Source organism: Rhinolophus hipposideros (genome assembly GCF_964194185.1).
Source record: "Rhinolophus hipposideros genome assembly, chromosome: 1".
Lineage (NCBI taxonomy): Eukaryota > Metazoa > Chordata > Mammalia > Chiroptera > Rhinolophidae > Rhinolophus > Rhinolophus hipposideros.
Window position 1 is genome coordinate 32,515,638 of NC_138047.1, and position 13,914 is coordinate 32,529,551.

At 34.2% G+C, this 13,914-nt stretch overlaps 1 protein-coding gene across 4 annotated transcripts in view; it reads left to right on the forward strand.

Moving 5' to 3' along the window:
- Positions 1-13,914, forward strand: part of GABRA2 (gamma-aminobutyric acid type A receptor subunit alpha2) — a 147,162-nt gene that overhangs the window by 124,461 nt on the left and 8,787 nt on the right. For 3 of the 4 annotated variants that reach the window (XM_081062044.1, XM_081062046.1, XM_081062045.1), the window contains exon 9: positions 2,133-2,335. In XM_081062044.1, the coding sequence (XP_080918170.1) occupies positions 2,133-2,335 (203 nt within the window). Of the gene's footprint in view, positions 1-2,132; positions 2,336-8,241; positions 8,422-13,914 lie in introns of all 4 variants that reach the window. The other variant, XM_081062047.1, reaches the window with a different exon arrangement.

The following is a 13,914-nucleotide window of genomic DNA, read 5'->3' on the forward strand; positions in this document are numbered from 1 at the left end:
TGTCTCTAACACATAGAAGTTTCAACGTTTTTATCATTCAGATATAATACAGTTATGAGTTAAAATCTCAACCTTAAATATAAAATTGCAACCTTTTATTGTGCACTTGAACTGTCTTTGTAAATGTTATTTTATTATTATTATTTTTAAGGGGAGATATTATTTTTTTGTCCATTGGGTTGAAAGGGGGATAAAAACCAAAACTTTTGTTATCAGGTCTGTTGTTTCTGCCATTTCTACAAGTAACCAGCAGGTGGTATCAAACAATTTTGCATTTCTGTTCTATGACAGTTTTTGTGCCTGTTGGATTCTGAGACTTTTCCTTCCTAACTACCACCCCACAATCCAATCAACAAATCTTCACACACAAGCATTTCATGGTGACAAAGGTCTAATGGATTTGACTTTATTTTATTTTTCTGATTTAAATCTTTTTTGATTTTGCTTTCAGGGTGTTTTTTTGTTGTTGTTTGTTTTGTTTTTTTTTTGCATGTACCCTGAGGTTTCTTTGTATAATACAGATACTGCTTTATATACAGTAACTCACTGTTATTCTAAGTACACTATGGGAAAACACTATTCATAATCCCCACTTCACAAATGAGGAAATTGGTACAAAGAGGCTAGGGAATTTCCCCAAAATCATAAGATTAGAGCTCGGGAATCTTGCCTTGGAGCCTAGAGTGTCAGTCTCGGTTCTAAAATCAATTCCTCCAATTTGATTTTCTTCTTTCAGCATGTACGTTCACCCAACACCTATCTTTTCCTTTGACACCTTTTGTTCAGCTACTATGAGTTGAGATTTTTGACACCTACACCTTGAAATAAGAAATAGTACTTAAAATAAAACCAGAGTATATAAGAGCTATATGTTAGATATTGTCTATGTATGGGGAATGATTACATATGTTTCACATATGCATAGAAGTTTAGTGCTAAAAGCACTTTAAGATGCTTGCCTTTTATTTTACTGAGAAAGAATTTAAGCCCCCCCCCAAAAATAAAAATAAAAAAGCACTGGTTTTAGTTGTCACACAGCCGTGATAAGGGAGAAAAGGTCTGTTAAAGAAATGTTGTGGAGGCCCTACTAGGTATAGAAACATGTCCATTTTTGGGAGACAAGCATGTGGAAGTTTGTGGGCTTTCCAGGTAAGTGCACCTATTTATTTAATACCTGGCTCTTCTACTTACAGAGTAATGGTACCAGACTAGGCTTACAGTGTAATGGGACCAGGCTAGGCAGTCAGGAAAGCTGGCCTATGAGAATCTCACCCTTCCAGTGAAAGGAGAAAAGGGAAAGGAGGGAGAGAAAGAGGAAGGAACTTAGAGTCAGTGTTAACACTTTTATTGTCAAGTTTCCAAAATGAGGTGAAAGAAAATAAAATTTAGATATGGGGAAGAGCTGAACATAGTGAAAAGTAGTATCTGTAGATTCATACTGAAGTATCTATAACATTTTATTGGCTTAGATGACCACCAACAGTGCATGATGGCAACTAGATTATTTTTTAAACCTACAGAAATTTAAAATATTCCTTAAAAGTAGTGTATTACATTTTACAAGGTTTTGGTTTTAGTTGCTTGTTTTATTTTCTATAGATTCTGACCTTCGTTATAGAAGAAATAATGTTCTCACAGTGCTAATCAATCCAAAATTAATTTCATACGTAGGTAATCATACTTAGAATGAATAACTTCTTAATCATAGTTCCATGTTAATCAGTGTGATGGATGATCAGTCCATCGCCTAGCATGATTCAAATAAATGATGGACAAATTAATGTGAGGCTTTATGTAGGATTTAAAAAATAATAATATTAATGGGCAATAGGTCAATTTAAAGTTTGACTATTCCTCACAGGAAATTCTACTTCAGTCTCACAGTCTTTTTAACCTCAATAGTACTTACGGAGAGAAAAATGAAGGGATTCATACAAACAAAAATGAAAACTGAAAGCATTTCAGGGTCATCTCTGCAGGTTTCTTGGTTTTCTTTCTCTTCTTTTTTTAGTGCATAAAAGTGGCACTAAAAGTTGCTTTGAAAAAAAGAAAAACAAAAGCAAACAAACTACTTCCAATGCTGTCCTGCTAGTATCTGTTGATGTTTTCCACTCCTCTCTTTTATTCTGCAGGTGTAACAACTGTTCTAACAATGACAACTCTGAGCATCAGTGCCCGGAATTCTCTCCCCAAAGTGGCTTATGCAACTGCCATGGACTGGTTCATTGCTGTTTGTTATGCATTTGTGTTCTCTGCCCTAATTGAATTTGCAACTGTTAACTACTTCACCAAAAGAGGATGGGCTTGGGATGGGAAGAGTGTAGTAAATGACAAGGTAAGTGAGAACTTTCTTCTCACCATGATTAAGAGAATTCCCCGGGCAGATTTAGCTTATAACAGATACTTACAACAGATATGTTCCTAAAAATTGGCATTAAGAAGATTCGAACATAAATCATAATTTTATGTAGTATATATATATACATAAAATTATGGTTTATGTTTGAATATATATGTGTAGATACGTATGTATGTGTATACACATACATATGAATCATACATACTTCATTTAAAGTGTGCTGTTGCCTGAAATCCTTTAGGAGTGCTCGTAATAGTAATACTTCTGTTAAAACCACTCCCTAGCATCTGGTGAGCTCTGACAATGTGTCGTGTACTGTGCTACTGTTTTTTTTACAAAAACTGCTCTGTGATATCAAGTCTTCACATCAACTTTATAATTAGAGTCTCTTTTTTAATTCTCTCTCATTTTTTTTCCGATGAAGCTGAAGCTTAGTGAAGCTATTTACTTTCCAGAGCTCACCCAAGTAGTTAATAAGTATACTGGAACCCAGATCTGTCTGGTCATTAAATCCACACTCTTAAATACCACACTGCTTCACAATAAGTTGATTTGGAAAGGGAAGTGGGTGTTGCCTTTACATGCTATAGAATTTCAGGCCCTATCGGTGGGTTGAAGTACCCTTCACCTAACCCCATCTCTGCAGGGATGTAAAAGTCCATGCACGTTGTTATCTCTCCCATGTTATATGAAAAATAAGTAGGTGCTGAAATATCTAGAAATTTTAAGTTGCTCCTGCAGTCTATAAGAGAAAACTTATTTATTTTAAACACTAACTTCTTTCAGGATCATCGGTGTCCATTTTTAGGTTTCAAGTACTGAGGCTAGTGGGAGTTTTGTGCGGTTGTTTCCTTTCTTATTCTACAGATTATCATCCCTCTGGCTTAAGAGGAGGCTTTGGGTATATCGTAATTCACTATAAAAGCTTTTTAATAAGAGTTAAAACTTATACTTGGAGGATTTCTTTTCACAATATGTCTACTTAAATGCTCTCCCATTAAATTTGGAATGATATACTTGCTGGTTTCATTTCTTTTGCAGTTATCTGAATATAAATATTTTTCTTCATTTCCATGAAAGTATAACAGTTTAAGCATTCAAACATGGTATAGCTTAAAAGTTCTGCTCTTGTCCCTTAATTTTGAACAGTGTAGAAGTTATAATGAATTCTAGTTTATTTCATTTAAAAGCTATGTTTTGCATAGTAACGGCCAATGAGTAAATATTAAAGGGAATATGATTATTTTCTATGAGTAACCTCCTTGTAATTTCAACATTTCCATTACAGTTTATTGTTGATTTTTATTTTTGTTCCCTATATAGTATACTGCTTTGTCATTGCTATCTATGAAATAACTTATTTTTAGTTATATTAGTTATACATGTACAACATTTTTTTGAAGATAACATGCTAGTTAGCCCTTTGTAAGTATGTCACAAGAGATAGTGGCTTGTGATATAAATGACCCATATAGAAAATTATTGACATGTTGTATTTTAGTGCTATGAGGGTGCCTAATTTACATTATGATTTGGCATATCAAATAATATGTCTTCTCAACTCTCAATGCTTTCTCAACTTCAATTTGAAAAAAAAATAAAAGTACCTGTAAATGCAAAAAACACATTCTTGAAAATGCGCTCTAAAAGCAATACCTACTATTAATGAATACTGGATTTATCGCTACCTATGTATCCAGTCACATATAGTGAAGATGAGTCAAGGTCAAATCCGTTGATGTCCCAGCCTAATTTGCAGGAAAACAACTACTAAAGTTCATATTGTATCATTTCTCATTGGTTCAAGTTTAGTGATTGAGTTAAAGGAAACATTACATCGGCACATTACATCTTATGTACATTTTCATAGCTAAACTACCAAATACAGTGCCAGATTCTTCAGAAATTTTTGTTGAATAAAAGAATAAACGTTCCTGATATTAAATCTGGCAATCTAATACCAATGAGAAGACTTGTTTTCCTCCATGGAAAATCTTTTAAAACTTTACAATGCTGAATTTATCAAGGGGTATCTCAATCCAATTTCATGATTCAGGTGAATTTTGGGAAGTGTTTTCTAAACCTACCTTGGAAATATCAGGTCCTTAGAAATGAAAGGAAATTAAGTAGAGAGCCCCAAACTAGCCATCTGCCCCCCAAAATATATATTTCGCTGCAGTCTACTTATGTTTTAGTTTTTCTTAAATTTAATTTTTAAGTGGAAAATAATATTTTTGTAGAGATATAGAGTTTTAATCTATAAGCCATAGACGAGTGGAAGTCCTCTGCTTTTGAAGTTGATAAACATGTGTAAATTATCTGTGATATGAAAAATTCTTGAAAGTTTTAACTGGCAAGTATTAATTTGCTTTATAAGAATAATCAGTGATATATATATACATCTTCAAAAATGTGTACATATTTGAGGAAATGAAAAAAACTATTAAAATTACGATGATGGTAACCACTTTGAGCACCTCTTGTAATTGCAGAAGTCAAACATGGCTTGTATTCATCTTTTGTTACTGGTGTATATTGAGTATTACCATTTTAATAAAGTTTTTTCCTTTCTTAAAATGTGTATACTCTTTTTTGGCACCATTTTTTTTGGCACCCTCTGTATTTATGTTATATGTTTGAAAAAATAAATATGTATTTAACATACAGTTCACATGTAGATTGTGCTCTGATGATCTCTAAAGTTAAATAAGTAAATCCCTTCAATTTATGTTCAAGTTACATTTGAGCCCTCTATTAGAAGACAAAGGCTACTTTGCTCTGTGATCTTGAGCAAAGATCACTTTTAGCCTCAGGTGTGAAATTAGACAATAAAACCCTGTCATTATAAAGATGCATAAAAATGATCTCACTTTGATTTCCTTCCATATACAAAAGTATCTGCTTATGCAACCCCCTAAGTTCTTCTGGAACATTTTCTTACACCCAATGTTCTTCCACTTTCCCAAGATTAATTATTCTATTCCAACCCTTGATTCCTTCTTGTTCTTTTCTCAAAATTGATCCATTGATCATTATTTTTTCTCTTATTTCTTCAAAGCCGTCTTGTCCTTTTTAACTGTCTCCTTCCTTTTAGTTTATAAAGATCCTGTATATTCTTTATTCACCATAAAGACAAAAACAAAACTCTCTCCATATCCTGTCACCCATTCCCCCATACTCAGATTTTACCCTCTTTTTCTCCATTGGAGCTTTCTGAAAACATTGCTCACTTTCAATTTAATTATCAACCAACTGTAATCTGATTTCCTTTCTATTTGTTGTTCTGTAATCAAAGGGCACCAATAACCTCCACATTTTCATGTCAGATAATATTTTTCCATTTTTCTCAATGGATTCCCATTGAACCCAAAATTATACTCCAGAAGTCTATTTTGTTGTACTCCAGAAGCCTATTTTGGGCCCAACTCAGCGACGTTTCCTCTTCTTTTCCTCTTTAAAATGAGCCTGAGAATCTCAGTTTTCTTCCCTCAAATTCTGGCAGCTGCCACTATTCATTCTATTCTTTGTGATTCTCTGCCCGAGTTCAGAGTGGATCCAGTCTCTGTACCATCTGCTCTTGTTTATCCCCAAAGACAGTCATTTGACTTTATTTTATGTTGTTTTTTCTTTTAACTAACTGTTCACTATTTATCCTCACTTTAAGGGTTTGGCTGAAAATGTTTGTAGGAATGTCTTGGACCATATTAGCTTAGCTCCTTGAATAAAGCCAGGAACTAGTCTGCAACACTAAGCCCACTGTCCACCCATTTACTGTTCCCAAATAGATAATCCCACTCATCCCACTCATCAGCACAAATATCAATTCTCAGGAAATTTCTGAATTTTTTCTCCCCTCCAAATGATTATTTCCCTTTGTAAGTTTGTCTAGTCCCCTCTTCTTTTGTATTAAATAAAGCTTTATCACAGTTTGTCATTGCATATTCGTGTCTTAACTCATTCATCAATCATGATAACAATGACCATATTTATTAATAAATCATGTACCCCCATCCCTTTGCACAAGGCTTTCTATATATTAAGTGCTCCATAAATATGATATGGATTAATGAAGTAGGGAAAACTCAGATTTACAACCCACAGCTTTATCTTACCTTCCACAGTTATTATCTACAACTGTACTCCATGCCTTTCTTTTAACTTCCAAGATCATATGCCCAACCTGTACCTTAGGCATTTCTACTTGTATCTAACATCTCAATCTTTACATGTATATTTTAAGATATGGAAGAAAGAGCAAACAAAACAAACTTCCTAAATTAATTGTATATCTTTGCCCAGCCCATGCCTATTTTTCCTCTATACCTCAGTTCATGGGAAAACCTAGTACATCACATACCGAAAACTTGGAAGTGTTCCTTAACATCTAAACAATCATCAAATGGTGTCCATTTTCCTACCTATATGTCCTAGACTGTGTCCTTACCATCTCTTATTGTTTTGACTTTTTACTTCTTGTTATCTCTAATCATATCTCCCTTGAATCCATCCTCTACATTAGTTCCAGGGTTGTCTTTCTAAAACAGAAATCTGATCATTTAATTTCTCAGCTCTTTAATGCATTGTCAAAAGCACTTCTACAAGCAGCTGAGCTAGTATGGTCCAAGTATATAGCTTTTTCATCTATTGATTTGCATGATAAATAGTAAGGAATTATTTTTGTTATTTTTTTGTGTGCTTAGTACTATGTTCCTGGGAATATCTCCATTTTAGAAACTGAGGAAATATAGGACTGGTCAAGGAAAGTTACTTGCTCAGGATCACATTTCTAATAAGAGGTGAACCCGATATTAAACACAGATCTAAATCTGTGCTCATGTTCTTCCTCTGGCCATTACGTACATCCCCAAATGTCCGTGCCTCTGCACATCTGCAAGACATTAGATGTGCTGATTCCTCTTGCTAAACTGCCCTTGCCTTCCTTACCTAACTGATGAACTCCTACTTATTCCCTGAGATCCAGCTGATATTACTTAATCTTGAAACTTTCCAAACAAACCTAATTGCCATAATGTTTCTGCAGCACCTGGTACACATTCTTTTATGTAGCTTCATTAAATTATACATTTATTGTAAATAAATCTGTTTCTAACAGCAGGTTACATGCTCTAATAGGATAGTAGTTTTGTCTTATTCATCATTTTCTCTGCCGTTACCTAGCATACTGTTTAGCACATAATTTATTTGAATTAAATTTAAAAAATAGATAACTTTAATCTGTTGAGATGATTTCCATTTATAAACGTTAGTCAATGGTTCGACACTGCTCAAGCAAAGCATTTTCTCTGGAAACACAGTAGATATTAAATTACTGGAAACACAGATATTGCAACATAATATCCAAACTAACATAAAACGTGTCATTGCTTTGTGATTCACTTGATGCAATTCATAGAAAACATCACTTTTCAAGTGTTTTTATTTGTTTATTTGCATGTTCTGACATCCTGCCTTGTTCCAAAAGCATTTCAGGCAGTTTACCAAAAGAATGCATGAACTTAAATTCGTATAAAATAATATATAAATAGAAGTAGGAAATCATAATAAAGGGAAATAGACTGTAAATATGGCCACCATTAGGGCCAGAACATTAACTGTAGTTCCTAGCTAGAGTAGCTAAGCTTCAAATTCTGAGCTTTTTGGCAGCAAATCATGGGGGCTGGGAGGAAATGTTACTTTTCTTTAATCAAAACAGTGGAAGCATAAATTTCCTCAGAACAAAAGTTCTTCCTGCACTGAATTCTCTTTTGAAAACAATATCATATAGGTTTTCTATTAAGAAAAGCTGGGTACTGCTGCAAGTAGCAATGTCACCATTTTCCCAATAAACTCAATAATGAATTTCATATTGATGTTTCTTGTAGTCCCCTTCAATAAAAGCTGAAGGCATTACACTAACATACAACTCAGTGAAGGCAATTCTTCAAGGAGCTAAGCTAATATGGTCCAAGTATATAGCTTTCTCATGGCCTAATTTAATCCAAGGAAAGACTTTAGAGTACTTAGAGAAGTGGATGGACTGTATAACCTTCAAACAATCTTCTGTAAGTATCACTTTGCTCAGTCAGGGTGATTAGCAGATGGTTAACAATAGCATTGTCTGACCAGGGAACATGTTGTTGTTTTACAAGTAATAGGCTTTCTAGTAGCCACAATGACTGTAAAAAAGCAACAGGACTTGTAGAAAGAGCATAGATGTGCCACTTTGGAGACCTGGTGTTTTCTCCAAAGTCTGATATATTTAGCTTTATATTTATGAAAGCGCCATTTCCTTATTCTAAGGACAAATCGGAGATGCTTTCCAACTTTGAAACTACGTAATTTTTATTTTTATGTATATGCCAGGTCGCTTCACCAATAGGTGTCTATATTTTAGCTAGAGAATGTGTTCAAGTTATTAACATATTATTTTACCTGATATTCTAAGGAAGCCAAGATTGGTTTGCCACTATGGTGTAAGACATTTTGATGGCTGTAATCAGGAAATTTCCACACTTGACTTTCTAAATATATATTCAGACACTCCAATAAAGTAATAAATTCAGAATATTATGAATTCTGTGAAAAATCATTTAAAAATAGAAAAATTAATTAATGTGTTATATTTCCTTTTCATTTCACTTCAGTAGCAACATCAGCACATTCTATAGCAGCAAATTTACTTTTTCCCCAGATAGTGTATAAAAATACATCATTTACTGATTTTGTTCATAAATCATGTTTTCCCTTTTCCCAGTTATATAAGTCTCAATCACCACTAGAACACCTTCTAAAAACATTGTCTTTTAGTTGAGCTTATTTTATTATTTCTCAATCTCCTACATCTACAGATAGTGAAATTGAGAACGTTTAGGATAATTATGTAATGGAATTGTAGAATAAACTATTGAAATCAGTTTCTATTAATCTATGAAATATTCATTGTATTCTACAAATACTATATATATATATATATAGTATATATATATATATATATATATATATATATATATATACTATATATATATATTCAGAATAATTATTCTAGTATCTGCCATTCATTTATCATTAAACAAGCATTTTTAGAGCCTGTTCTGTGCTAGGAACGATTTTAGGAGCTCTGCATTGCACAATCTATGCCTTCAAGGAGCTTCCAATCAAGTGGAAGAGAAAAAAGAAGTGAAAACAAATATATGTGCCGTTATAGAGACAAGCACGTGGTGCTGTGGAAGCACATGGAAGGGGGACTTACTGATGTAGGAAGTGATGACTCAACAGATGTGATTCTGAGATGAGTCAGCGCAAAATGTATCAGACTTAGGGGACCAATCCGACTTAGGTGGGTTGATTACCAGTTCCTGGCTTTATAGTGGTACAATTCACAGGTTAGGGAATACAGGAGAGTGTACAGATTTAGGCTGGTTTGGTTCATTTCTGGATATTTTATGTTTTAGAAACCTGTAGGCTATGTAGGTGGAGAAGTCTAGTGAAACATAGTGGGTAAGAATTCTGATGAGAGAAATTATGTCAGTCATCTATACGTAGTTATTTAAGATTGACAGAAAGCCATCACAGTTATTTAAAATGAACAGAAAACAGTAGTGCCAGTTTGTCTTGATTTCCCCCATTCTCCTTCACTTTGGTTTAAGTCTTCACATTTAACATTATTTTTCACTCATATTTTCAGCCGTATCTGGCCTTCTGCTTCAAGAGATACGAAGTGGCCTACCTAAGAGCCTTCAACTGGAAATGGTAAAATGAGACTATGAGAAATTAGGTAGTATGAACTATCAAAGCTTGCCTAGGTTTCAAAAGAATCTATATAGGGACATGAGCATTAAAAAAAAAATATCTCGTGACAGTGGGTAATGGTTTGAACAGTTAACACGACAATAGACTTCATTGAACTATATCTCGTTCAGGGCCTGAGGGTCTGAGTGTAAGTAAGCCAAGGATTACACTAAATAAAGTAATTTAGTCTAAAGTGGTCAAAATCATGTATTCCGCATGCTGCTGGTTTGACTTGATCGAAGGTTTGCATGATATTCAGAGGACAGTATAACACAATATCAACTTGGTTGTTTTATAGATGGTAGGAATAAATAGGCAAGGCAGTATCTTCTAGTGATGGCCTGAAGTATGCATATTCTTTGGTACTAACACTAGCAGATCTCTGTTTTACAAAGAATAACAATAGAATATATTATGTAGATTTAATCTGTCTACGCTGCTTTAACATATTTTAGAATTGTAAGTCAGCTATGAATTCAGCAGTATGTTTTTGTTATACACATGATTTTAATGTTAAATAGATAGGAACACTTTGCTTTACCGTGTGTTTGTGGTAATTATTTTCAAATGGCCTGAGGAGAGTTATTTTATCGTTTAAAATAAGACTTTAAAATTCTGAGCCAGAAAGACTTTACTGGGCTACGTCTAGAAACTGAGAAGGTTGAGGGTGCTCTGCCCTTCAGTCAATGAATTGGTAAGAAATAAGAGGTGCCATCCACTGGGTTTTGACTAAGGATAGTACTGATGGCTGTTGCGCTTTTTTCTTGCTACTAATTCTGAAAATAGTCAAGTTTTCAAGTTCCAAGGGAGCATTTAGAAACCATCACCTTTTCAAGTGCTGAGATTGCCTCTGAAGTTTATATTTGATATTCAGAAATTGAAGCCGTACTTGGAACAACAGAGAAAAAAATATGAAATTTTGTCCTTTGGAACTAAGTCAATAAAAATTACAAACATATATTGGAATGGCTTTTAACACTGCTTATTATAGTGTCCACAGTGTTGGGATGAAACAAAAAAACACCAATATACAAATATACAGAGCTCATGATAGGTTCGTACTCATTGGTACAGCCCTTCCTGGTATTGTTTATTTGCATTCATCAGAGTATCTGTTCTGATTTGATAATGTTTCTGCTCTAGTTGTCTGTTACATATTTTTAGTATTACCTGTGCGTTTATATATAATTGAAGGGCATTCAAGTGGGGAGCAGGAAGGGTGCTGGTAAGAGTTAGTGCAGAGTTTCTATTAATAGACTCCTCTTGCAACAAAGAACATTTGCATTTCATGTTTCTTTGTCTAATGTCTAAATTCTACGCCATAATTCCTGACCCAATTCAAGTGTAGCTCTTCCATAAAACCTTCTTTAAGCTCCTCCATGTGGTGTTTATGTCTTCTTCCAAAGATATAAGATATGTCATCTATACATCGTATATGCCAGTAATCATTGTCTGGTATGTAATTATAACTTGACTACTCTCCACTAAAAGACTATGTTTTTCATGGTGGTTTGGCCTACATATTAGTTCATTTGGTTCTCCCAATAACCCCCTGTGGCTTTGGTGTAATTATCTCCTTTTTTTCAAACTAGAAACCAAAACAGGGAGAGGTTAAGGAACATTCTCAAGGCCCAAATTCGCTATAAGTGCAATTTGATAATCATTTTCAGTAATGCTTAGGTATAGTTGAAATAGCATAAGCACTGTATGTTACATACTTAATGAGTTAAAGAGTCCTTTTAAAAGACTGACCTAGTAACATAAACTTCAATTGGAATGTTTTAGGAAAAAGTACTTCTAAATTTCAAACAGCTTCCTCAGAGAGAAAGTCACATAGCATAGTGTTTAAAGCAGAGGTTTAGAAGTCACGCCCAGTTAAATTTGTGTGTTTTGTCATCCAGTTAATAGACAGGAGGCCTAGTCATGAAACTTCTTTAGCCGCCAGTTCTAAATTTGTAACATGGGGTTAATACTAGAACTTTCTTCCCATCCAATAGTGAAGTTTGTCACATACGATCCCCTCAATGCTTACCATTCAACCTGACACAGCTTAGTGCTGAAAATGTGTTAGCTATCATCTCCTTATCAGTTACACACTTGTGGCTAACCCTTCATTTGCACCATGGTAACTTACAAGTGTCACTGCTGACAAAAGGCTATTTTATAGCTTTTTGAAAGTTGCAAATGGTAATCCCTCACTGCTTTTCCTTTTATACTCCAGCCTCAACAGCAAGGGAAAAGGAGAGGGACAAATCTGATGGCTGTAAAGGCCAGAGAGCCCAAGCCTAGTTTCAGATCCTCCTGAGCTTTCAGAGACCCTTTTCTGTCTTATTTTTCTTGAACATTTTGATAATTACCAATTCAAAATAATGAATTTTCGAAATTCTGTTCTAAGCCAATTGGTCCTTTAAATTTGTTATAGACTATTCACTATTTTGCATAATTCATTGCTGGCTCAATTTTGTTTGCATTTTGATAACTAACACTGCATTTATATTAGTATAAAAATGCAGATAAATACTATTTATATTTCAGGTTTCATTAATTCGGCTGCCTGTTATTTGCTTACCTGGTAGAAGTCATCATGTTAAGTGTTTAGGTTACAATGGTGAACAAGACAGAAGTAGCACGGGTCTTCACTGAACTTAGATTCTAATGAGAAAGAGCATAATCACACAACTAAATAATTATGCAACTGAAGAAAGAAATTATACAACTAAAGAAAGAAATTACACATTTTGAAAAATGCTATGAGGGCAATAAACTCGGTGTTATGAAAGAGTGTATATGGGGAACAAGGGTACGTTAGACAGAGTGGGTAAGGAAGGCCTTTCTGAGGAAATGATATTTGAACCAGGGTCAACATACGAGAGGGAATTGATCACTTGAAAGACAGGATGGAGGGAAGACATTCGAGGTGGAGGAAGTATAATGGCCAAAGGCACCAAACAAGGACGCATTCTGAAAACTGAAGTTACGTTAGTGGGACTGGTCAGTGGGACTGAGCACAAGAAAGAACCATAGTAAGAAGTACTGATTTTATTCTAAGTTTCATGAGATAGTATTAAAAGGATTTAAGCAGAGGAGTGACATGATCCAATTTATGTCTTTAAAAAAATCCCTCTGTCTATAGTGTGTTTAGTGATTGGACAAGGTCATGCCAAGCTGGGAGAGCATTCACGATTATCCATTCATCCCGACAGGAGATAATAGTGACACCTAGACTAGAGTCCGTGAGAACAGATCTAGGGATTATAAGGAGAAAAGGGTTGTGCTCATAAGGAGAAATGAGTGAGGCAAAAATCGAAAAGGTTATATTTCATCTTACTTCTGTGTTTTTAGTGTTTATTACACTGCCATCTGTATATGGTTACAATTTCCCACCATCTGAGTAAAACATTACTATTTTATTTTGACACAAAGGGAGGAAATCCTGTTTTCAAGTTAAAGACATTAAATTTCTCTATTCAGAATTTGAGATCATTCATTGTAGATGACCATTCCTCTTGTTAAAATATTTTTTACATTTCACGTATTCATTCACTCATTCACTCATTCATTCAACAAATATTTGAGTTGCTTGTAATAGTCAAAATATTGTATCATTTATTAAAGTTGTATTTTTCATTGTTTGTTTTCCATGTGAACAACAAAAAAAATGACTCTCCAGGAAAACGGTGTCATTGATCTTACTCTGGGTATTTCCTCACCCTCCTGGTTTTAAGACTTAATAAACTCTTTTTATTTCTTTCCCTAAATTCTTTCTT